At 40.7% G+C, this 25,982-nt stretch overlaps 1 protein-coding gene across 4 annotated transcripts in view; it reads right to left on the bottom strand.

Annotated features, from left to right (window-relative positions):
* Window positions 1–25,982, bottom strand: part of KDM4C (lysine demethylase 4C) — a 367,466-nt gene that overhangs the window by 326,233 nt on the left and 15,251 nt on the right. For 3 of the 4 annotated variants that reach the window (XM_012738388.2, XM_076008693.1, XM_012738394.3), the window contains exon 2: window positions 3,381–3,541. In XM_012738388.2, coding sequence (XP_012593842.1) covers window positions 3,381–3,524 — 144 coding nt within the window. In that variant the 5' untranslated portion in view covers window positions 3,525–3,541. Of the gene's footprint in view, window positions 1–3,380; window positions 3,547–25,982 lie in introns of those variants that run through there. The other variant, XM_076008692.1, reaches the window with a different exon arrangement.

The following is a 25,982-nucleotide window of genomic DNA, read 5'->3' as shown; positions in this document are numbered from 1 at the left end:
GTATTCCTGGTATTAATAGGAAATTGTCATAGGATTAAATAAATGAATGTCTCCAACTTTCTCAATGAGTCTCACTTTTAAAAAAACAGGGGAGAGTGGGAGGGAAAAAAGGGTGAATCTGGACTCAGGTGTGTTTTGTAATTGTAATTCCCATTACCTTTATTCTGTTACATAATGCGGACAGCAGCACAGGTGTACTCTATGTATGCGCAGCTCCCTTGTGAGGGAGCCTGCTGCTCCCTCCTCTAAAGTTACTAAACATGCTACCCTACCACAGGACATTCACCTAATCTCAGGGGAACATAGTATATGTTTTCAAGAAACAAAAGGGGGAGAAAACAGGACAAAGGACTGCATTCAGAACCCTGAGAAGACAAGAGACAATCATCCCCAACTTCTGCTTACATAAAGCCCAAATCTTTGCTAGCCCATTACAAGTTCATGACCAAAATTATGTCTGTTAAATGATTCTGAAATAATACATTATCTTCAACTAAAGAATGCTTTTTCTCCCCAACAACAATCTGTAGGTGTTGAGATTCCAAAACTGAGATCTTTAAAGAACTAACCCAATAAAAAATTTAAACAAAGATACCTCCTCTGAAAATTCATTAAAAACCTTTACATTCTGTGTTTTCTCTTTATGTTCCTTTTTTTTTTAATCTCTCATCCACCCCTAATTAACTCAATATCTCCAAATTTTAAAGCTTTTCTAGGAAGGACTTGAATCTTAACAGGATACATAACAAAATTACAGGCCTCAAGAAACATACCAGAGACAGTGAAGAATTGAGTTACAAGTGGCATCAGGTCCATTTGCAGGAGGACTTGAACACCAGTCCCTGTGGTTCTAAGTTCTCTCCTGAACTACAGCCTGCTCTCTATACTATATGACCTTCACAGCAGAGATGGGAACTTGAAGGAAAACCCTTTAACACAGGCACACTTAAGTGGTTCAGCCTGGCAGCACACTCTGTCAGGACTCAGGGATTTATGTTGTGATATTGACAAGTCAACAGAAACCCAGATTATAAATTTAACATTTAGAACAATCATAAATTAAAATAAGTGCAATAAAATATACTCTTCCAAGAGAAATTTTTAAATTATAATAGATTTCCATTATAGAAGGGACACACAAACCATCTCAGGTTGCAGGTCAGAGGATGAATTATATAGACGATCTTTCTTTGAAAGCTCTGAGTTTGGATCTATGTGTCCAAATGTGCAATGCAGTCCTCAGCATTTTACTGGCCACCCCTATGACTCTGAGGATATCATTTAAACCCAAAGTTCTTAAGTAACCAGCATCATTTTTTTTAAGAATATTATCTGACACCTATAAAAATAAGAAAAGATGAATATTTTCAAACACAAAGGCAACTACTCTCCCCTTCACTGATCTGGGCCACCATCAGCTCCTCACTAGATACACACAACTACCCCTGTCAAGACACCCTACTTATATTCTCCCCCAAACATCAGATTTTTTTCTTCACACAGAAGTCAGTGTGATCTTTTCAAAATAATGTCACAAAAATAGAAAAAGAAATAAACAAATAGCCACCAACTACTAGTTCTTTCTCTCCCACTACACTCAGAATAAAACCCCCAATGCCTTACGATGTATGGCCAGACAAGCCCAATACCATCCGGCCCAGTCTTCATCTTAATTCCAACCCTCTTCCCCCTGTTCACGGAACCCCAACTCCACTGACCACCTCCTCGGTCTCTCACACATGAAGTCCAGGTCAGCCTTCAGGCCTCCAGACTATTCTTTCTGTTCCTGCATCTTGAAAAGGCTGGTTTCAGCCAGGCTCGGTGGCTCACGTCTGTAATCCTAGCACTCTGGGAGGCTGTGGCGTGCCGATTACTCGAGGTCAGGAGTTCGAAACCAGCCTGAGCAAGAGCGAGACCCCGTCTCTACTATAAATAGAAAGAAATTAATTGGCCAACTAATATATATAGAAAAAATTAGGTGGGTATGGTGGTGCATGCCTGTAGTCCCAGCTACTTGGGAGGCTGAGGCAGGAGGCTTGCTTGAGCCCCGGAGTTTGAGGTTGCCGTGAGCTAGGCTGATGCCACGGCACTCACTCTAGCCTGGGCAACAAAGCGAGACTCTGTCTCAAAAAAAAAAAAAAAAAAAAAAAAAAAAGAAGGCTGGTTTCTTTTCATCCTTTAGGTCTCTGCATAAATGTCCTTATCATCATCCTAAAGTGCTAACACTGGAATGTAAGCTCCATAATGGCAGGAACTTCATCTGTTCTATCCCCCTAGCACCTGGCACAGTGCCTAGCACATAGTAGGCACTCTCCACATTTGGTGAACAAATAACTAAAAAGAAAACAGAAAAGGCAAACTAGAGAGAGAAAACGTACAACTATGGTTGCCTAGGGCTGGGGGGATGGCAGGGAATGGGGAATGACTGCTTAATGAATGCAGTTTTCCTTCTGAGGTGATGAAAATGTTTTGGAATTCAAAAGAGGTGATGGTTGCACAACTCTGTGAATATACTAAAAACCAATGAATTGCACATGTTAAATGAGTGTATTGTATGGTATGTAAATTATACCTCAATAAACCTGTTCTATCAAAACAATGAAAAACAAGGAAAAGAAAAACATAAAAGGAAAAGAGGAGGAAAGAAGAGAAGAAGGGGAGTAGTTACCAAGCTTCAGGTATGAGAAACTGATGAAAACTAGAATACTCTCACACCTCTGTAACCCATACATGGATCTCTTTGGCTTCTATTTGCCACCCTTGCTTTAGAGAAAAAAAAACAGTGGTCTCCAACCTTTTTGGCACCAGGGACCGGTTTCATAGAAGACAATTTTTCCCTAGGGATGCAGATAGTTTCAGGATGATTTAAGTGCATTACATTTATTGTGCAGTCAAACCTCTGAGCTAATGATAATCTGTATTGCAGCCGCTCCCCAGCACTGGCATCACCACCTCAGCTCCACCTCAGGTCATCAGGCATTAGATTCCGATAAGGAATGCACAACCTAAATCCCTCACATGCACAGTTTGCAGTAGGGTTCACACTCCTGTGAGAATCTAACGACACTGTTGATTGGACAGGAGGTGGAGCTTATGTGGTGATGCAAGCAATTGAGAGTGGCTGTAAATACAGATAAAGCTTCACTTGCTCACTAGCTTGCCCAACGCTCACCTGGTCCATGGCCCAGAATACAAACTAATATAGGTAGAAGAAAAAAAATTATTCTTTGAAAAAAATCTAATTTCCACATGTATTAAAAAGAACAAAGATTTTGCAAATATCTTCCTTTGGAAAAGCCAATATCTCACATCATGATGACTAAGAGCATAATTTAAATGCCAACTGATCATTTTTATTTAAAGGATCTGAGGATAATCACCTTTGCAAGTCCTGCTCGATGGGCTCCTTTAGACTCCATATATGCAAGGTATTTGTTGAACTCCCGGAACTCCTCCATGGAGGGTCTGAAGGTCATTATCTTACAGCTGGGGTTCAGAGGACTCTCCGCCTCGACCACCTCCATGACAGCTAGGACAGTCTCTGCAATGAAGACAATACAGTTATCATACCAAATTATTAGGGTCAGTGGTCACTTCTCCCAAATGGCTGGCTCTCCAGCAGGAACTCTTTTCTCTAGTGACTTTCTATTCCCTTCTACCACTCCTAGGGAGACTCCCTCACCTCTCTCTGGACTCCTGAAAAAAGAAGGGCCTCTAACCACTCCTCCTGCCAAGTTCCTATTACTGGCATTGACTCACTGTCCTGACTGTACTGCTGGCCTCCTCAGAATTCTCCCAAGTAAAAATGAGTTTTCTACCTTTGGAAGTTTACAAGATGCTGCCCCTGTGTACCACTTCTGAACAGACACACACGCGCACCTGCATAAAGGCCTAGTGTAGGTGAACACTAGTGAACATCCCTAGAACAGAGTTTGCTCAGGTGTGCTTCCAGATTGTCATAACATACTTTGCTATAATAATTTACAAATCATTCATTCAGCAGAATAGTCAGGCATCAGGCTAAAGTACTGGAAACACAGAGAGGGCTGAGGTTTGTCTTCACCTTCCAAGCTCACTGTCCAGAGGCTGAACAAACTTCACTACAAAAATATACACAGACTTCACTACAAAAATATACATACATAGGAAGAAAAAACTAACTCCACCTGGGTTAGTCAGAAATCACTTCCCCAGAAAGAGGAGGAGTTAAGAGTTATAAGAAGGTGTAGGAGTTGGCCAGATGAAAGAAAGAACATTCCACAGTGGAAATATTTGGAAGTATTGCAGGAGTGAAGGAAGTTTAATGTGTCTGAAGCTTAGAAAGCAAAGATTACAAGAGATTAAGGAAGAAAAGTTGGCAATAGGTTTTGCTATGAAAACTTGGACTTAATCTTTCTGTCAATCAACAAGATGATTCCTTCAACAAAAATGTACTTCAGCAAGTGAAAGGCATAGGGAACGCAAAGGTGAGGCAGCACGCACTAGAGAGACTGCCTCAGCCCACTTCCAGGTTGATTAGGACCTGGCCTCTGACAGCTCAGAAGCTCAGACAACAAATCCTCCCAGAACAATTTTTTTTTTTTTTTTTTTTTGGAGACAGAGTCTCATCTCACTCTGTTGCCCGGGCTAGAGTGCCGTGGCATCAGCCTAGCTCACAGCAACCTCAAACTCCTGGACTCAAGCAATCCTCCTGCCTCAGCCTCCCAAGTAGCTGGGACTACAGGCATTCACCACCACACCTGGCTCATTTTTTCTATATATTTTTAGTTGGTCAATTAATTTCTTTCTATTTTTAGTAGAGACGGGGTCTTGATCTTTCTCAGGCTGGTTTCAAACTCCTGACCTTAAGCGATCCACGCACCTCAGCCTCTCAGAGTGCTAGGATTACAGGCGTGAGCCACCCGGCCTCCCCCTACCCTTTTTTTTTTCAATAAATTTATTTTGCCTGACAGAAAGTAAATTGAGAAGTGAGAGATGGGGTGGATAAAAGGAGAAAACATGTTATGAGTTAATAAGAGGTGAAAACAGAGCAGGGCTAAAGATAGCAACATGGTCATCATTTTGTTAAAGAAAGCTTAAATTAGTATCCATTCCACAATGCCAGGGGTGATGAGGAACATAAAAAGTAAACCCCACCACCCTTTAGGAGTTTATAATCCAAATGAGAAAATAATCTGCACAGAGATATATTAATACATGGCAGGAAATATTCTAGATTCTCCCTGCCTCAGGAAGTGGGCATGCAAAGAAAAAAAAGCTTCTAGGATACCCCCTTAGCCGCCTCCCTTCACACGTACACAGGAGCACAAGCCCAAAGCCATGGGCTGTACTACAGAAGTCTCTCTATATACAGTAACCAGTAACCACATGGTCCCTTACAGGCATCTGGGTCCGGCCCAAGCCCAACTATTGTGGCCTCGTCCACCATCATTGCCTGCATTGTAGTTTGTGCTCCAATAATACTCATTGCTTTGTGCCTCTGCACACAAGTAAAGTTCTCTGTGCCTTTGCACAAGTTATTGGAGTGGCCTATGCCTGCTTCCTCCTCACCTAGCAAACTCCTGCCCACCCTTGAGATTTCCCAACCCTCTGGAAGAGGCCCGGGTGAACCATCCCTGTGTTCCTGTCTCCCTCTTTGCATTCCTCATTACTGCCTATCCCAACTGCTGGCACTTCCGACCACCCACTGAGCCATCAAGTCCTCCAGGGAAAGGCAGACTCACCATCTCTTTAAGTCTGGCACCCAGCCTGGCTCACAATATCTGCTGCAATAATTATTTGCCAGCTGAATGAAGGAATAAGTGCCAAGTGCTAACATATTTACATAAAATGATAACAAATTCAGGAAAAGGAAAGAAGTGGTCCCAAACACGGTAAAGTTACTTAGAAAACAGATTCATTTGCATGACTGGTAAAGAATATTAGGATAGAAAAATCTGAGCAGTGAGAAAAGGGAAGCCCACATATCACCGTTTTAGAAACATTTGGTACACAGAAGGCAGCGTTCCTTTTTCCTGAGCCAAGAACAAGGGTGGCCTGAGGATTTCTCTAGGCAGAGGAATAAGCCACTAAAGAAGAAATTGAAAGTCCAGCCAGTTATTCAACAAATAGTTATCTAATGCCTAAGAGCTGGGCAGGTATTCATCAGAGAATGAAACAAAGTCCCAATGCTAATGGAGTGAAACACACCATAAGTGAGTAGTATGTGCCACGAAGAACCCAGGGTAAGGCAGACAGAGTGCAAGGGGCAGGCCTGCTGTTGCATACAGGGCAGGCGAAGGAAGGTACTGCAGGTAAGCAGACACCTGAAGAGGGAAGTAATCATACAGACACATGGAAACGAGCATTTGGGTCTGAGGCAACAGCAAGGAAGGAGCCTCTTGAGCTCTGCAAGAAAAGCAAGGAGGTAAGTCTAGCTCCCACTCAGTGAGCATGAAGAAGAATGGTGAAGGGTGAGGCTGAGGAGTAAAGGAGTTTGGCATTTACTCTGAATGACATGAGAAGTGATCGAAGCCTCCCCCGTTTCTTGGTATCCAGTTCTTCATACTCAAACATTCATTTCCATCCAAAGAGATGACACTACCACCCTTCTGGACAATCTGATGCAGCGAAGTGAGCTGGCTCACACTTTGAAAATCTCATTCTGGGCTGGGCTTAGTAGCTTCCACCTGTACTAGTACTCAGGGAGGCCAAGGCGGGAGAATTGCTTGAGATCAAGAGTTCAAGACCAGCCTGAGCAAGAAAGAAACCCCGTCTCTACTAAAAACAGAAAGCAATTAGCTGGGCAACTAAAATAGAAAAAATTAGCCGGGCATGGTGGCACATGCCTGTAGTCCCAGCTACTCGGGAGGCTGAGGCAGAAGGATCACTTGAGCCCAGGTTGCTGTGAGCTGGACTCACGACATAGCACTCTAGCCCGGGCAACAGAGTGAGACTCTCCCTATCTCAAAAAAAAAAAAAACAATCTCATTCTGGCTCTTGTGTCTAAGAGTACAAGGCTGCAAGCAGGGAGATCAGCAAGGAGGCAATGTGCACTAACCCGAGCAAGATGAGATGGTGGCATGGCTCCGTGGTAGGCAAAGAGAGGTGGGCAGATTGCAGATATATTCTGAACAAAATTCCTGACAGAAGTGAGAGAAACAAGAATCAAAATGTCTGGTCTAAGCTACAGAACAATGGCTCTGACAAGAAACTGAGGCACGGAGACCGCTAAGACATGCAGCAAATTGGTATCAAACCTCAGCCCTTGACCTAGTTTGCTAATTGGTCTGGGAAATATACTTTGCCCCTTCCTAGCATCACTAATCCCTTGATTACACAAAACTAATTCTACCTACAAATCAGGTACATATATTAAAGACCTAGTTAGCTTAGGTTTTAGACCTTTCTCAATCTATAAAGTTAATACATGATTCTCATAAATTTTTAAATGTATTAAAGTATCTAAAACCTTAACTTTGACCCCACCACCTAAATTTTTGCCAATATGGTAGGCAAAAAATGTCTAGGGTGAAGTTTCATTTCCTTTTGGTCTTGACCTGGAACTCTGCAAGTGCTCTGGGGTCCAAATGTTAGATTTTAAAAACAAGAGTTTCATTTCTTTGATTATTAGTAACATAGATCATTTTTGAACACACATAACCCTTTTCATTTCTTTTTTTTTTTTTTTTGGTTGCCTACTTATATTCTTTACCCTTAAAATGTATAAAGTTTCTGCTGAGTTCTTTCTAGTTCACATCAGTCATTATTAAACTTAAATCATACTAATACAATTAAATTCCCAGCCCCTCCTCTTTCTCTTTTACCTTTATTTCTCTGAGCCAAGAAGAAATATAAGTTTCAAATGCTCTTGCAGTAATGTTTCTGGGAAACAATGGAAGCATTTCCTAATGTTTCCTGTTATATTTTGCAACAAGCAAACCATTATTTTTAGCTGAAGGTGATGCAATAATCATTTTTTCAAATGCTACCCTTCTTTTGAGACTAAGTCCCCAAAGTGAATAACAACATCTCTGATGCTAACTTTGTTACTTTGCTTCTACGGAGCTGGCCTTAAGTATTTGAGACCACCTACAGCAAATAACCATATTTATAGCAAGTAACCTAAGAATTTTTTTAATGAGCTAAAAATCTTTTCCATTAAGTGAAGAAAATTCCAGCACCAATTCATACTTATATAGTTCCCTCCCATCTTCATTTTTGAAAGTTTTTACATGATCATAAAGGAAAAAAATCTAGACTTCACATTCTAATGATAATACATTTGGTAATAAAAAAGAAACTGAGGCTGGTGCTTTCTTGCCAAATACAACGTTATATGCTATATTGCTTTCCTTGTATCCTGTATTTCTGATTTGTATTCTCTTATTTAAACAACTTCTGTGAGTTAAAAATTGATGGTTCTCATCATGTGAGTATTGGTTTCTTCAACAAGTCCTGTCACGCCAAGCACAATGGCTCACACCCATAGTCCCAGCACTTTGGGAGGCCGAAGTGAGAGAATAGCTTGAGGAGTTTGAAACCAGCCTGGGCAACGTAGCAAGACCCTGCCTCTACAAAAAAAATTAAACATTAGCTGAGCGTAGTAGCACACACTTATAGTCCTGGCCACTCAGGAGGCTGAGGTGGAAGGATCGCTTGACCCCAGGAACTCACAGCTGCAGTGAGCTATGATCAGGCCACAGGGCCACTGCACTACAATCGAGACTACAGAGGGAAACTCTGTCTCTTAAAAAAAAAAAGAAAGAAAAAAATAAGGCCTGCCATGGAACTGATCTACACTACTATTAATAACTATTATACCTCTAAAGAGAACAATTCTAAGATCTACTATAAAGCACAACCCCTGGGAGATAATAGCACTCACGAGTTTAGCAGATAATGCATTAGACTAAAAAAAGAATGAACCTGGGCCCTGCCTGAGACAGATGGATGTCCAGCCTTTTAGTTCCAACTTTGCAGCTCACTAGGTTTGACCTCACGGTGAGCCAAGCAAGCCCCTGCGTGGTTGAGCACTGTAATGGGTTGACTTGTATCTCCCAAAATGAAATATTGAAACCTAACCCCCACTACCAGTGAATATCACCTTATTTGGAAACAGGGTCTTTGCAGATGTAATCAAGATGAAGTCTCATTCATTTAGGGTGGGCCTTAATCCAATGTGACTGGTGTCCTTTTAAGAAGAGACCAGACACAAAGAAAGAGCACCATGTAAGGATGGAGGCAGATACTGCAGTCATGCTGTGGTAAGCCAAGGAATGCCAAGGATTGCTGGCAAACACAAGCTAAGAGAAACGGATAGAACAGATTTTTCCCTGGATCCTTCAGAGAAAGCATAGCCCTGCTGATACTCTGATTTTGGCCTTCTCGCCTCCAGAACTGTGAGAGAATAAATTTCTCTTATTTTAAGCCATCCAAGTTTGTGGTAATTGTTACAGCAGCCCTAGGAAACTAATAAAGGCATCAGGGGCTAGACTGGAGGGAAAGAAGTAGAAGACCACATTCTCCAATCTTAGCTTTATTGATAGTAAAGCTCATAATACTCTAACCTTCCACGTAACTTCATCTCTCTCAGATGGTTCTAGGCTTGGGAGGAAAAGGGCCATTAGCACACTGTCCAGGTACTGAATCACACAGGGCTTTAAAGGCTGCCCTTTCCTGTCATCACAGGTCCCCACAGGCCTGGGCCCTAAGAAAGCAACACCACAACGAAAAGCCCTTAGCCTGTTGACTCTTCTTGCCTGAGCCAGGCCTCATTTCTCTCCCACAGGTCCAGGCACTTTTTTTTAAATTTTTTGGTCCCACATTCAGATCTCTATTCCATCTTGTTCCACCAGCCTGCAGAAACCACAAGTAGGAATGGAAACATGAATTCAGGGAGATAGGTCTGGGACAGAAGAGCCCATGATGTCATGCCAAAAGGACATAGGAACTTTGGGTTAGAGGAGATACTCATGGTGGCCCAATCCAGGGTGTTGGAACCTGGCTGCAGTGAAGAGGATATCCATGCAACTATGGTGGCAGCAATGGGAGACTGACTACATAAAGGCTTACAATGAGAGCCAAGTTCTTCATGTCAGAGAAAGGAGTGTACAACTACAGAGAGGGAAGAAATGAGTTAACCTGTGGTGCTGTATTGGAACTGGAGGTATTGGTGTAAAGTCACAGTGTGTGTGCATATGTGTGCATGTATACGTGTGCATGCATACGTGTGCATGTGCATATGTATATTTGTAACACATGTATATGTATACATAGAAAATTCCTTAGCTCTGCCCACTTGAGAGGCCTTGGGAGCAGTAACACTCCAATAGCAATGAGTGTTGTGGAAACCACAAGAGGTTTTGGGTCTAGGTCCAGTTGCTCATTGCAGAAAGATCCAATTATTGAGACAATGAGGCTTTCTAAGGAAGAAAGGAATTTTTAATACCACAGAAGGCTTGTCCAGAGAACAGGAGAAGCTCTGACAAAGATCATGGGATTTTAAAGGAGGGGCTACATGCCTTGAGGCACGTTGCAGGCCCATTGTGGTGAAACTAACCAGGGGCTACAGCATAGGGGACAAGTTATGGGGGGTGGTGAATCTTGGGTCAGGAAATTTGTACCAGGGCTTTCAGATTCTCAGCTCCTTTGTCTTGCAGAAAATCCACCATTTCTAAGAAACAACTCAAAAGGTCAAGTAGTTAAGGGAGAGGACGACATAGGGGTCATTGAAATTTGTTCAATGGGGCCAGTTACAGGAGCTCTCAAATCTTGGTTTTTAAATACCATTCTCTACTTAAAGGAACCAGGGCTTCTTGAATAAAAGACTGACTCCAGGGCTGGAGAACAGAAGGTAAAAGGTAAGCCTGGAATATCTTATTGTACCAGAAACTACACAAATGCTCAAAACACAATGGAGAAATGACTAAAGGACAAACAATCCAACTTGAAGGGGTTTCCACTAGCTAAATCTGGGGAAAATTTACCATCAAAATAAGTAATGGGCCAAGCCGTGGCTCATGCCTGTAATCCTAGCACTCTGGGAGGCTGAGGTGGGCGGATCCTTTGAGTTCAGGAGTTAAAGACCAGCCTCAGCAAGAGGGAGACCCCATCTCTACTAAAAATAGAAAGAAATTAACTGGCCAACTAAAAATACATTAAAAAAAGTATCCAGGCATGGTGGCACATGCCTGTAGTCCCAGCTACTCGGGAGGCTGAGGCAGAAGGATTGCTTGAGCCCAGGAGTCTGAGGTTGCTGTTAGCTAGGCTGACGCCATGGCTCTCTAGCTGAGGCAACAAAGTGAGACTCTGTCTCAAATAAATAAATAAATAAAGACAGTAATAAACTATCATCAATTAAATAAAACAAGAAACCATGAGTCCACAATAAAATAAGTACAATAAAATAATACACACTACTATTTTTAAATCTATAAGTCTATAATATTCTTTGTTAAAAAGCATCAGTCACCATCAGAATGTATCAACATATTGCTCTACAGATTTATAAATAAAGGGAAAGAATCAAGCCCTTAACTTGCCATTCCTGAACAAATGGTATTTTAAGCTAAGCAAAGAGCTGATGGCATAAAGTTCTTTTCAGAAAATTTCCAACTACTAAATGAAGAATTAACAGAACTATAATATAAGAGCACCATTTTTATAGTCGCTAGTAAAATAAAGAATCTACAGGACCATCATCAATGGATGCTAAAATCATGAGGTCACAAGTTAATATTAAGCTCTACAATGCAGGAATCAGGCTCATTACAGTGAAATAATCAGACACGATATGATACAAAGGAAACATACACCACCACCTGTTAATCATTCTTACCTAAAAAAGTAAATCTGAAGCTAAGCCAAGTCATTAAATCTAACAGTTTTCAGTAAATAGAACAGGAACAGGAACAAGTTGAATATTGACACAAGAAAGCACTATGCCAGATCCTGAAGGTGGGACAGTCTACATTCCAAAAGCCAATGGGGAGCAGTTAGAGGTGAGGACAAGAAGCTGTTACAGAGGGAAAGAGACTGATGATACAGATGAATAAAAACTATAAGCATCCGCCGGGCATGGTGGCTCAAGCCTATAATCCTAGCACTCTGGGAGGCAGGAGGATCGCTCAAGGTCAGGAGTTTGTGACCAGCCTAAGCAAGAGTGAGACCCCGTCTCTACTATAAATAGAAAGAAATTAATTGGCCAACGAAAAATATATAGAAAAAATTATCCGAGCATGGTGGCTCATGCCTGTAGTCCCAGCTACTCGGGAGGCTGAAGCAGGAGGATTACTTGAGCCCAGGAGTTCGAGGTTGCTGTGAGCTAGGCTGACACCACGGCACTCTAGCCCGGGCAACAGAAGTGAGACTCTGTCTCTAAAAAAAAAAAAAAACTATATGCATCAACTACTAGTCACTGGATATTTGCATAAAAAAGCAAAATAATGTAACAAAAGAGGAAAAATAAGATAAAAAAAAAAACAACAGCACGACTAGACCAAAGGTCATTACTATGTTTTATATGTATATACATATAAAATATGGCCGGGCGTGGTAGCTCACGCCTGTAATCCTAGTACTCTGGGAGGACCGAGGCGGGCGGATTGCTTGAGGTCAGGAGTTTGAAACCAGCCTGAGCAAGAGCGAGACTCCGTCTCTACTAAAAATAGAAATAAATTAATTGGCCAACTAATATATATAGAAAGAAAAAAAAAAATTAGCCGGACATAGTGGTGCATGCCTGTAGTCCCAGCTACTTGGGAGGCTGAGGCAAGAGGATTGCTTGAGCCCAGGAGTTTGAGGTTGCTGTGAGCTAGGCTGACACCACTCACTCTAGCCTGGACAACAAAGCTAGACTCTGTCTCAAAATAATAATAATAATAATAATAATATATATACATGTAAAATAAAACCGGGCATGGTGGCTCACACCTGTAATCCTAGCACTCTGGGAGGCTGAGGCGGGCGGATGGCTCAAGGTCAGGAGCTCAAGACCAGCCTGAGCAAGAGCAAGACCTTGTCTCTACTAAAAATAGAAAGAAATTAATTGGCCAACTAAAAATATATTTTAAAAATAAAATAAAATAAAACATATCTATACTGTTATTAACCTGAGAATGTATTAGACAAGTTCTCATTTAAAAGGTACAAATTAGGACACTGAACCCTGTAGATTCAACAGTCTGGTTTTCACCCCCCTTGGACTCTCTGCACTATTACTTTGAACTTGCAATGGTCAATGGCTAAATATGTGCGTTCCTTTGTCACCAGTTAGCTTCCACTAAGTAGGCAACTATTAGAAAATGGGGGAGAGGACATGCTGATAAACTTACATTCAGTCTTGGCATGTGCCATCTGCAACACAATAACCACCTAATTTGTTTTGTTAGAAATCCTATCATCCTTTCCCCTGATGAATGAAAGTTTCCATTCATCTCTAACAATACAATGATTAGCGACCATATTGATTAATTAGGACATGCCGAAATATTTAGGTTGAGGCACCAGAGTAAACAAAAGGTTACTGTAACAGAAGAGGACAGTTACTCCAGCAATTAAACTAAATTTACATCACAGCAGAGACCTCAGCCAAACTGAGGTCATTTTATACAAAATTACCACCACAATGGGAGTTGAACTAAATCATTTTACAATTCTCTTTCAAACTGTGATTGTCTCACTTTAAGAGGCAGCCAGTTAAAGAAGCAATAGACCCTTGAGCCAGACAGAACTAGATTCTAGTCCCACCCAAATGCCTCCTCCATGTAGTAGCTGTGTGACCTCAGGAAAGTTAGGCCTCTCTTTCCCCATCAGTAAAATGGGGTAACACTACCCATGCGACTGCACTGTGATGAGGATCCAATAAGAATGTAAATGTAAGAATTTAACACATTGCCAGGCTGTAGTAACATCTGCTAGCGGGCTTTGAAAAACAAAGACATGCAAATTAAATCTCTTCTATTAGCTTCTTCCCCAATGCCTACAGATGATCAAATCTATCCCAAATAATTTTTACACGCTCCCTATATACTATGTCCCCTCCTAGACTCACCCAAGCTACAGCCTTCTCTCCCCAACCCCATCCAGACAAACTCCAACAAAGCATAGCCTAGATTCACTTTGTTCAGTTCACCTTCTACTCAATCCCCGTCCCCACTACAATCTGATGTCTGTCTCCACCAGTGCACTGAAATCACTCTGGAAAAAGTTGCCAGTTTTTAGTTGCTACATTCAAATTGTTGTTTTTAGTCCTCTTAGTAACTACTCTGGAAAAACCCTCACTTAGCATGGTTTTTGTGGAAGGTGGGATAGCATCTCCTACTCCCCCTCTAATGATCACTCTACTCTCTGGAACTCCTTTCCAAACCTCTCCTCCTCAGCCAACCCCTTCACTATTGGTATCCACTGCAAGGTTCTTTCTCTGGTTGTCTTCCCTTCCCACCTGACATAGACACTATGGGAGATTTCATCCCTGCTGGCCTCAACTGTCCTTACCAATACCTCAGAAATATGCAACACAGGCCTCTAACCCCTGAATCCAAGTCAAGTAAATTTAAATGCATATTGGGCACAGCCATTTGAAGATTAATCTTTTTATATATATTTTTTTAGTTGGCCAATTAATTTCTTTGTATTTTCAGTAGAGACAGGGTCTCGCTCTTGCTCAGGCTGGTTTCGAACTCCTGACCTTGAGCGATCCCCCCCCAGCCCCCCCCGCCTCGGCCTCGGCCTCAGCCTCCCAGAGTGCTAAGATTACAGGCATGAGCTACCTGAAGATGAATCTTAAGCTGTACAGAGTCAATAATGATCTGAAATTTAGCAAGGATAAAAAGAAATCTTCCTCCAAAGTCTGCTCTCCATCCCATAGTCTTGATCCTAGTTCATCAATCCACCCACAGTTTAGCTTGCCTCTTTGTGGCCAGCACTGGCCAGAGCTAATCCTCAAAGAGCTCACAAGTACAAGAGGGAACAAGTACACAGGTAGTTATTATACCATAGGCCAGGTGCTGCAATAAAGGGCAGCACAGAGCACAGGGGAGCCATTGGAACAAGAACAGTGGGAGCTACCCTTTAACAGGGTAAAGATGGAGAGGGAAGTGAGAAGTGAAAACATCTCCTACACAGCAAGCCCACCCTCCACTGCAAGGCCCACATCAAAATCCCAGTACCATTCCAAACCCACCTTCTCTCACTCTCCACTCCTAAGTAGTGACCACTGTTGTCTACTCAACTTCCTGAGCATCTTCCATATCCATTCTCTAGTCCCCATGCCAACTGTTACTATCTTAAGTCAAGCTCTGGTCCTTCCTTTCCTCATCTGCCTCAAGAGTCTTTGCGCTTTTCCCCATGTTTAGTTTAACTTCTTTGATTCTCTTCCATACATCTACAAAATTACAGAGCAGGCCAGATATGGTGGCTAACGCCTATAATCCTAGCACTCTTGGAGGCAGAGGTGGGAGGATCGCTTGAGCTCAGGAGTTAGAGACCAGCCTGAGCAAGAGTGACACCCCATCTTTACTAAAAATAGAAAGAAATTAGCTGGACAACTAAAAATATATAGAAAAAATGAACCGGGCGTGGTAGTGCATGCCTATAGTCCCAGCTACTTGGGAGGCTGAGGCAGGAAGATGGCTTGAGCCCAGGAGTTTAAGGTTGCTGTAAGCTAGGCTGACACCATGGCACTTTAGCTGGGGCAACAGAGTGATACTCTGTCTCAAAAAAAATACAGAGCAAATTCTCTAGACATAAAACTGATCATGTAAAAAAAAAACACACACACAAAAAAAATAAAATAAAATAAAACTGATCATGTCATTCCTCTGTGAAACCCTTTAATAGCTCAATACCATCCCTTTATGGAGCCATGGATCTAGCTCCTGCATTTCCACCTAGCTTTAAAGACCCATTTGGCATAAATGAAACCTTTGCTTCATTCTAACCACTCGACGTTCCCAAGGGAGCCAAGCCATTTTCCTCCTTTGCTGTGCAGCACATAGACATATGTGTCACGTGTATGCCGTTACTGAATACTTCCTGTGAGCCAGACATCTGCTGAGTGCATTAATATGCATTCTCTTATTTAAATCTCATAGTAACTTCATTGAGAGAATGATCATGAATGTCTCTATTTCACTAAAGATGGAGAATAAATGCTTGTCCAAGGTCCCCAAGTTAGTAAGAGCTGAAGATGAGATCTAAGCCTAATCTAAGATTCTAACACTCACATTCCCAAATACTGTACAATTTGCTTATCCTTTCCTCAGTCTTGCCTATCTGGCAAAACCCAACTTTCACTTTTTAACTCACATGCAGACTGCATTATAAAGTCTTTTGGGCGACACTCTCCACCATGATTTCCTTTTTAAATGTTCTCATCTTTGTAATCATTGAAGTACCATGAAAAAAGAAAAAGAAAATAAATAAATGTTCTCACCCTCACTCTATGAAAAATATAATCAATTTTATTATTTCTGGATTCTATATTTGTAAATTCACCTACTAATATTTATTTATAATTCCAAATCAGTACTTGTGGCCCTTGCATGGTCAATCAAAGACATGCAAGAGCAATGAAAAATTTAATTCCCTGATGTACACATTCCCAGCTGAGGTCAAAAAGGGCCTTCTTGGCCGGGCACCCTGGCTCATGCCTGTAATCCTAGCACTCGGGGAGGCCAAGGCAGGAGGATTGCTTGAGGTCAGGAGTTCGAGACTAGCCTGAGCAAGAGTGAGACCTCGTCTCTACTAACAAATGGGAAAAAATTAGCCAGGTAACTAAAAATAGAAAAAATTAGCTGGGTGTGGTGGCACATGCCAGCTACTCTAGAGGCTGAGGTAGGAAGATCACTTGAGTCCACAAGTTTGAGGTTGCTGTGAGCTAGGCTGATGCCACGGCACTCTAGCCCAGGTGACAGAGCAAGACTCTGTATCAGAAAAAAAAAAAAAAAATCCTTTTATTTCAGTTCTCATAATGAAAATAAGTTGTCTTTCTGCAGTTTATTTACTGTTTTTTGCATGTTTTAGGTTTTTGTTGGTGATTCAGATATTTAAAAACCCCCAAGTGTAAGGCTGAAGTATTGTCTCGTGTCCCCAGGCACAAGAAAGATACGATATAGCTTATAATTTTTTTAACAATGTGTTACATAAGCTTTGTTCAGTCACGGATTACAGTGTTGTTGGCTGAACATTTGATGTTAATAAATCAACAATTAGATATTCAATAAGGTGTCTTTAAACAGAAACACACACATAAAACAAAAACCATATGTTGATCAGTTGATGAAAATGTTGTGACCAGAAGATGGCAGGAACCTAACCCTGTATTTCCACTGGAACAATTGTTTCATTATTTACTAATTCAGTGTTCATGGTGACTTTATAGAATCTAACTATCACTAATCATGCGAATCAACTATACCTTGGCCATTATAAGATCATTCAGAAAAAGCCCCACCTCCAAGAAGCTCTCCCAACAACAGGGGTTGAGTCCAGGCAGCCAATCCTACAGACTACAAGTGACATGAGCCGGCTCAGTCACTCCTGCAGAAACTCAGAACTGGGGAATGGAGAGAATGTCATGAGGGACTGTGGCTGCCCTTGTCGGCCTTTTGCATAAACAAAGAATGTGAGAAGGAAGACAATAAGGAGAGAAAAGTAGAATCAAGAGAATGCACAGCTCCAGAAAAAGGTATGGAGGGTGAAGAGAAAACAAGCCTAAATCATTATAGGCAAGTCATACAGTAGATGTTTTAGGAGTCTGCATGTTCAACAGACTGCAGAGTCTGGAGAGCTGAAATCTATATTACAATAAACATTCTAACTATGATTAAATCCTTCCAGTCTAAAGAGACTTGAATTCAGAACTGGGCAGAGTGGAGAGAGAAATGGAAACCTGTAAGGTATTCTTCTTGCTGTTAAAGATTCAGCAGAGGTAGTATGGCTTTGAAGTAATAGTTCTGCCACTGTTCCTGATCCCTATATAATTACTAAGATGGTGTGCTCATGAAACAAACAGATGCAGCAACTTCCTGCTCCTCAGATTTCAGCCAAGGTGGTATGATTCTGGACCCAGATGCTTCAGTTTTCTATTTGTAGCAAAGATAGCAGTTCCCTTGACAGCCCCTCCTGCAAATCGTGTTCTGCGAGACATCCCTGGGGACCCAGCCAAGAGCCTGCTCCTGCAACCTTCAACAATGCTCTAACACCTAACTGGCAATATTAAATCCCTTTCTGTTTGAGTTAACAAGAGCAGCATCTATCATCTGTAATAGAATCTTGACTGATACAATTATCAAATACAATTGATGACAATGAGTGGGAAAGAAACCTGGCAAACAATAGTAGATGAGCATCAAATGAACGTTTTATACATATCTATTTGCCTTTTGCTAGTAATCCCTTCTAATAATCAATTCCTTGCTGTAATCTTAATTAACCTGAATGACTCAAAATTTATTCTGTAGCATTGAGTACAATTAATAATTAAGCCATTTAACAAAACTGGCCAGCCCCCTATTGCTACTTATTCCTACTGGCCTACTTTAGCAAAAGCTCCTAATCACCCTCAGCTTAACTAGATAAGGGATACTCTGCATTCTCTCTGAAAAACATCACTGATGCCCACGCACAAGAGTAAGTAGGCTATTTCTATTATATCAAAGTATCAGTTGATTTCTGAGCTTAGCAAGTCAACAGTGTTTATTTCCACTCCAGTTTATGTCAACTGTGACATTGAGATATAATTAAATATTATGTAAATGGATGAACTGTGAACACAATAATGTTATCATTTCTATAAAATTTAAGATGAATTCTTTGGAAAGCCCCAATAAAAATGAGATGATATTTAAAAAAAAAAAAAAGATCCCAAATGAGGTGATATGTGGGAGTTAACAGTTAAAGGTTAGGAGGTAGAGGAATTTGTAAAAATCAAGAAGGATTCTAGCTCATATTGTTTCAAGTGACCTAATTCTCACTCCACTTCAAAAAAAAAGAAAGTGAAAGTGGTAGATGCTGCATTGTCGATGGGTGCAGTTTCCGAAAGAGAAACAATGCAGGAATCCAAGGTATGGACCTTTACTCAATGAAAAGGCTTTGCCCTACAACACGATGGGCAAATGAGTGCATATTTATTAAGTTTTAGGTAGAAATAAAATAATAGATGCATCTTTCTTTATGATTCACATCTTTAACCAAATAAAAAAACTATTGAGAAGAAAAACTTTTGAGAAGAACTAATGTCTTATAGGCATGAAAATAATGAAAGGGGCCAAGCACAGGGGCTCATACCTGTAATCCTAGCACTTTAATAGGCCAGTGCAGGATGGCTGCTTGATGCCTGGAGATAAAGACCAGCCTACACAAGAGCAGGCCCTGTTTCTATAAAAAATAGAAAAATTATAACCTGATAGAAGTATTCAAAATAAGACAAAAAAAAGGAAAAAAAGAAAAGTGAGAAAGTTTTTAAATTAAAAATAAAAAAAGAAAAATTAGCTGGGTGTGATGGCACCTGCCCATAGTCCCAGCTACTCGGGAGGCTGAGGCAGGAGGACTGCATAAGCCCAGTAGTTTGAGGGTTGCAGTGAGCTATGATGATGCCACTGCACTCTAGCACAGGTGACAGAACAAGACCCTGCTTCAAAAATAATAATAATAATAATAATGAAAGGTCAAAATTTGTAACTGCACATAACTATTTCCCTTAGCCCTTCCTCATTACCAAGCCACCCCTGCTTTAGGAGATAGTCAAATCAGTGTTAGAGTTTAACATGAGTTATACTGCTTTTTTTTTTTTTTTTGAGAGAGAGAGAGAGAGTCTCACTCTGTTGCTTGGGCTAGAGTGCCCGTGGCGTCAGCCTAGCTCACAGCAACCTCACACTCCTGGGCTCAAGCTACACTCCTGCCTCAGCCTCCTAAGTAGCTGGGATTACAGGCATGCGCCACCATGCCCAGATAATTTTTTCTATATATTTTTAGTTGGCCAATTAATTTCTTTCTATTTTTAGTAGAGGCGGGGTCTCGTCTTGCTCAGGCTGGTCTCAAACTCTTGAGCTCAAGCAATCCTCCCGCCTCAACCTCCCAGAGTACAGGTGTGAGCCACCATGCCCAGCCCAGAGTTTAAGATAAGTTAAAAGAAAAACTGGGTTGGGAGTGATGGTGAGGGAAGAAAAACTGCCTACTGGGTACAATGCACACTATTCAGGAGATGGGTACACTAAAAGCCCAGACATCAGCACTATACAATTCATCCACACAACCAAGAATCACTCAGACCCCCAAAATCTATCAAAATAATTTAAAAATTTCTAAAAATTAATCCTTAGCAATGTGTCAGAAATTACAGTTATAAAGTCTAAACATTTTAAAAATTTAAAGTATTATTTAAAAAAGAAAAATTAAACAAACAGAAAATGTTGCAAAGCTCTTTGTTTGGAATTATACTTGTTGCTATTGTAAATCGTATTATTTTAAACTTTTTATTTAGAGATATTAAACTTAGAGAAAAACTGTAGAAATGGTATTTAAAAAAAAGAAACTGTTTACACCTTATCCAGATTCACTTATTAACATTTCACCCTATTTGCTGTATTATTCTCTCCCTGCAATGTATTTTGAAATATACATATAATATATACATATATAAAATTCTTTCGGAACAAATTGAGAAAATGTTGCATATATTGTGGCCCTTTACCCCTAAAATTTCTAGAGTGCATTTCTTAAGAATGGAAGTCTTTGCTTACATAGCCACAATACAATATTCAACTCCAGTAAATTTAACACAGATAACAACACTCATATCTAATTTCTGTGTTCCAATATTGTCTATATGCATTATAGCTTTTTTTCCCCCTCCAGTATAGAATTCAACCAAGGATTAAATATTGTATGTAGCTGTCATGTCTCTTTAGTATTCTCTAATCTGGAACACTTCCAAAGGCTTTCTTTGTCTTTAATGACATGTCCTTTTTTTTTTTAAGAGACAGGGTCTCTCTCTGTTACCCACCGTGGAGTACAGTGGTATGATCATAGCTCACTACAGCCTCAAACTCCTGGGCTCAAGCAATCCAACCACCTCAGGCTCCTGAGTAGCTGGAACCACACGCACTCACCACCACATCCAGTTAATTTTTTCAAAAAAATTTTTAGAGATGGGGTCTTATTGTGTTGCCCAGTCTGATTTCAAACTCCTAGGCTCAAACCTCCTTCAGCCTTGGTCTCCCAAGTAGCCAGGATTAGAGGTGTAAGCTTGACATTTTCATATTTTAAGCATATGGTCATCTGGGGTTTTTATTTGTTTTTTGGTTTTTTTATTTCAGCATTTTATGGGGGTAGGTAATTTTGTTTAAATAGAACATTTCTCATTTTGGTATGACTTTTTTGAAAGTATTTTTCCTTTTGTTGCTGACATATAAAAATGTCATTAATATTTTAATTGATCTCATATCAATTAGCACACTACCCTGCTAACAATCCCTTGTTTCCAATAATTTGTCTATAGACGCTTTAATGTAGTCTATCTAGACAATCACATAAAAATTATTTGAGAATAGTGATATTTTTGTTATTTCCATTCACTAGACTTATTCCTTTAATTTCACTTTCTCTTCTTACTAACTAAGCTAGGACATCCTAGTGCAAAAGAGAAGTGGCAATAGTGGACCATCCTGTCTTATAAAGATAGTGCTTCTAACCTTTTCTCTTCAAAATAATGCATACTAGGCAAAGGTCCTCTTCAACAGATTAGGAAAGTTCGGTTCTATTCCTTTCTTTAGGAGGTTTTTTTTTTTTTCTTTTTTTTTTTAAAGACAACTGTAGAAGATGAAATCTTTAGGAGGTTTTTTGTTGTTTGTTTTTAAATCACAAATAAGTGCTGAATTCTATCAAGTGTTTGTTCTGTATCAGTTATGATGAGTTTTCCTCTTTATCTGCTATGTGATTAAATATGATTCTAGGCTGGGCACGGTGGCTCATGCCTGTAATCCTAGCACTCCGGGAGGCAGAGGCAGGCGGATTGCTCGAGGTCAGGAATTGGAAACCAGCCTGAACAAGAGTGAGACCCCGTCTCTACTATAAATAGAAAGAAATTAATTGGCCAACTAATATATATATATAAAAAAAAATTAGCCGGGCATGGTGGCGCATGCCTGTAGTACCAGCTACTCGGGAGGCTGAAGCAGTAGGATTGCTTGAGCCCAGGAGTGTGAGGTTGCTGTGAGCTAGGCTGACGCCATGGCACTCACTCTAGCCTGGGCAACAAAGCGAGACTCTGTCTCAAAAAAAAAAAAAAAAAATGATTCTAATCTTGAACCAACCCATATTCCTTGATTGCACCCAACTGGATGGTGATGCATTACCAGAACTGCACATTGTAGAATTCTCTGGGCTATTATTTTTTTTTTTTTTTGAGAGTCCCATCATTTTCCTTCAAACATACAGGTTTTTCAGGCCTTTCTAACTCTCCCTCCTAAATAATTCATTTGCTCAAGTGACAACTTTTTACTTCTATAGCAAAATACAAAGATTTGTCAACAAATTTGCAGATAAAATTATTTAACTTCAGTGACTTGAAGGCAATAAGGAGGAAGGAGATATAACCACCTTATCTTACATAATAAGGGAGCAATCTCAAAAATTACTACAGTCTGGGCATGATGGCTCACACCTGTAATCCCAGCACTCTGTGAGGCAGAGTCAGGAGGATCGCTTAAGGATCCCTTAAGCTCAGGAGACCAGCTAGGCCAGCCTGAGACAAGAGGATCACTCGAGATCAGGAGCTCAAGATCAGCCTAAGCAAGAGAGACCCCATCGCTATTAAAAACAGAAAAATTAGGCAGGGTGCAGTGGCTCACGCCTGTAATCCTAACATCCTGGGAGGCCGAAGCAGGAGGATCGCTCAAGGTCAAAAGTTCGAGACCCCATCTCTACTAAAAAAAAAAATAGAAAGAAATTAATTGGCCAACTAAAATATATAGAAACAATTAGCCGAGCATGGTGGCGCATGCCTGTAGTCCCAGCTACTCAGGAGGTTTGAGGCAGGAGGATAGCTTGAGCCCAGGAGTTTGAGGTTGCTGTGAGCCAGGCTGACACCATGGCACTCTAGCCCGGGCAACAGAGTGAGATGAGACTCTGTCTCAAAAAAAAAAAAAAAAAAGCCGGGCGCGGTGGCTCACACCTGTAATCCTAGCACTCTGGGAGGCCGAGGCAGGCGGATTGCTTGAGGTCAGGAGTTCGAAACCAGCCTGAGCAAGAGCGAGACCCCGTCTCCACTATAAATAGGAAGAAATTAATTGGCCAAGTAATACATACAGAAAAAATTAGCCGGGCATGGTGGCATATGCCTGTAGTCCCAGCTACTCGGGAGGCTGAGGCAAGAGGATTGCTTGAGCCCAGGAGTTTGAGGTTGCTGTGAGCTAGGCTGACGCCATGGCACTCACTCTAGCCAGGGCAACAGAGTGAGACTCTGTCTCAAAAAAAAAAAAAAAAAAAAAAAAAACCACAGAAAAATTAGCCAGTCATGGTGGCGTGCACCTGTAGCCCCAACTACTTGGGAGGCTGAGGCAGGAGGATTGCTTGAGCCCAGGAGTTTGAGGTTGCTGTGCCCTAGACTGATGCCATGGCACTCCAGCCCAGGTGACAGAGCGAGACTCCTTCTCAAATAAAATAAAAAAAAAAAAAAAAAAGAAGAAATTACTACAGAAAGAGCTATGCCCACTATAGAACATAAGGTGAGGTAGACCACATGGTCATCCTAAGACTCCTCCCATCAATCCCTAGAGATAGCCTAGCTGAAGCACAGAAGAAGAATCTTTGCATTGCTATCAGCTGAGGCAGCTAACTTTTAAGCACTTAGTATGAATATCAAGAGGTTAAAAACTCACCCAAAATCACAAAGCTTTAAAAAGATAAAATCTAGGAGTTACTGGGGTTTTGCTGAGAACTGAAAGGGCAGGAAGATGTAAAGGGAGGCTAGGATGTTTACAGCCTACTTCCATCTGGCTCTGGATACGAGAAGCCAAAAGTAAAAAGAATTCCTCCCAGACAGCTGCCCGGGTGGACCAAAATCAGAAGGAAAACAACAACAGCAATAAAGATAGAACAATTGACCGCAGATTCTTTCCTCTTTGTCAGAATGTGAAAATACAGAAGGGTGAGGAATCTTAGCAGAGCTGACAAGACAATTCGAGGAAGTATAAACTTCACCGTCAATCTGAAGGTACAAACATAAATGGTACAGGGGTTCCTGGGAAAAAGAAAACACCATAGGTGGACACTACAAAAGAAAAGGTGGGTTTGACGGACCCCGGGTCGCCTAGGGACTGAGACCAGCCCATTCCATCCATTTAAAAAAATACATATATACATTAAAATAATAATAAAAGAGAAAAGGTGGGTTTGAGATGAGCCTTGAAGATAAATGGGATTTGAGCCACAGAAAGATGAGGTTTTCTATGGGGGTTAAGGAGCACACAAAAATAATTTCCAATTGTTCATGGATCAAAGGTAACAATGGCTCTCAACCAGTGGTGATTTTGTCCCCTTAGGGACACTGGCAATGCCTGAAGACATTTCTGTCACAACTGGAGGTGTTCTAGTGGCCTCTAATGGGTAGAAGCTAGATATGCTGCTAAACAACCTACAATTCATAGGAAAGTGCCCACAACAAAGAATCATCCAGCCCCAAAAATGTCAGGAGTGTTGCCATTCAAAAGCCATGCGCTAGGGCCTAGAGAAATTCTAGCCTATGTTAAACAACAGACTTGTACAATAATGTTTCCTGCAGCATTTTTATAACAGATGAAACCTGAGAACAACTCAAATGCCAATCTATAAGAGAACCATTAAATAAATCATAATACATTCAACCTGATGAAATTACATAGAATATTCTTTAAGAATAAATGTATACAGGCCAGGCGAGGTGGCTCACACCTGTAATCCTAGCACTCTGGGAGGCCCAGGCAGGCGGATTGCTCAAGGTCAGGAGTTGGAAACCAGCCTGAACAAGAGCGAGACCCCCGTCTCTACTATAAATAGAAAGAAATTAATTGGCCAACTAATATATATATAAAAAGTTAGCTGGGCATGGTGGTGCATGCCTGTAGTACCAGCTACTCGGGAGGCTGAAGCAGTAGGATGGCTTGAGCCCAGGAGTTTGAGGTTGCTGTGAGCTAGGCTGACGCCATGGCACTCACTCTGGCCTGGGCAACAAAGTGAGACTCTGTCTCAGAAATAAATAAATAAATAAAATAAATGTATACAAAATAAATCCTTTGTGTTTTTTTTTTAAAGCAAGGGAATATTGAACATGAAAACCAGGTCAGAATTGCCAAGTGGAGAAGATGGATAAGATAGAAGAGAAATGCACAGCGATATCCAGGTGAATACATGCCTCAAGCATTACATAAAACCTTTTTTAAAATGAAATAATCAATACAACTAACATATTTCTGAAAATACCTGGCAAGTTAAAATATACTTCAAATTAAACCAAGAAATTGTTGAATTCTGTGCTCACTTCAGCAGCACATATACTAAAATTGGAACGATACAGAAGATTAGCATAGCCAAAAAATATAAATTAAATAAATTAAAAATAAATAAATGAAAAAGAAATTTTTTTAATTCTGTGCTAAAACTAATCTTTAAGTTGAAGAATCCTTAGGTATACAAATCACTTTCAGTTTTTAATTCTGGCATTTCCACATTTTTATATTAAATTTACCTAAAGGAAGACATACCTGCATGCCCAATGAACACCCCACCATAGGATCCATAGAACTTTAAACAGATTTTTCATTGTATTTTGTGACATTATTTGAATTAAAATGCCTAGGGTTGAGTTATGCATTTGTATCCAAGCCCTTACAACGGAAACAATTAGCTTAGGTCTCTTTCCCTTAATCTTACTCTATTACATAAACAATAACACAACTGTAAAGAGCTATAAATTTACAGATTAAATGGACAATCAAGTTTAGCTCCTTTGGTAAAATACTTTT

The sequence above is a fragment of the Microcebus murinus genome, chromosome 12 (assembly GCF_040939455.1).
Source record: "Microcebus murinus isolate Inina chromosome 12, M.murinus_Inina_mat1.0, whole genome shotgun sequence".
Classification (NCBI taxonomy): Eukaryota; Metazoa; Chordata; class Mammalia; order Primates; family Cheirogaleidae; genus Microcebus; species Microcebus murinus.
Note: the sequence above shows the minus strand (reverse complement) of the source record. Positions and strands in the feature narration are given on the sequence as shown.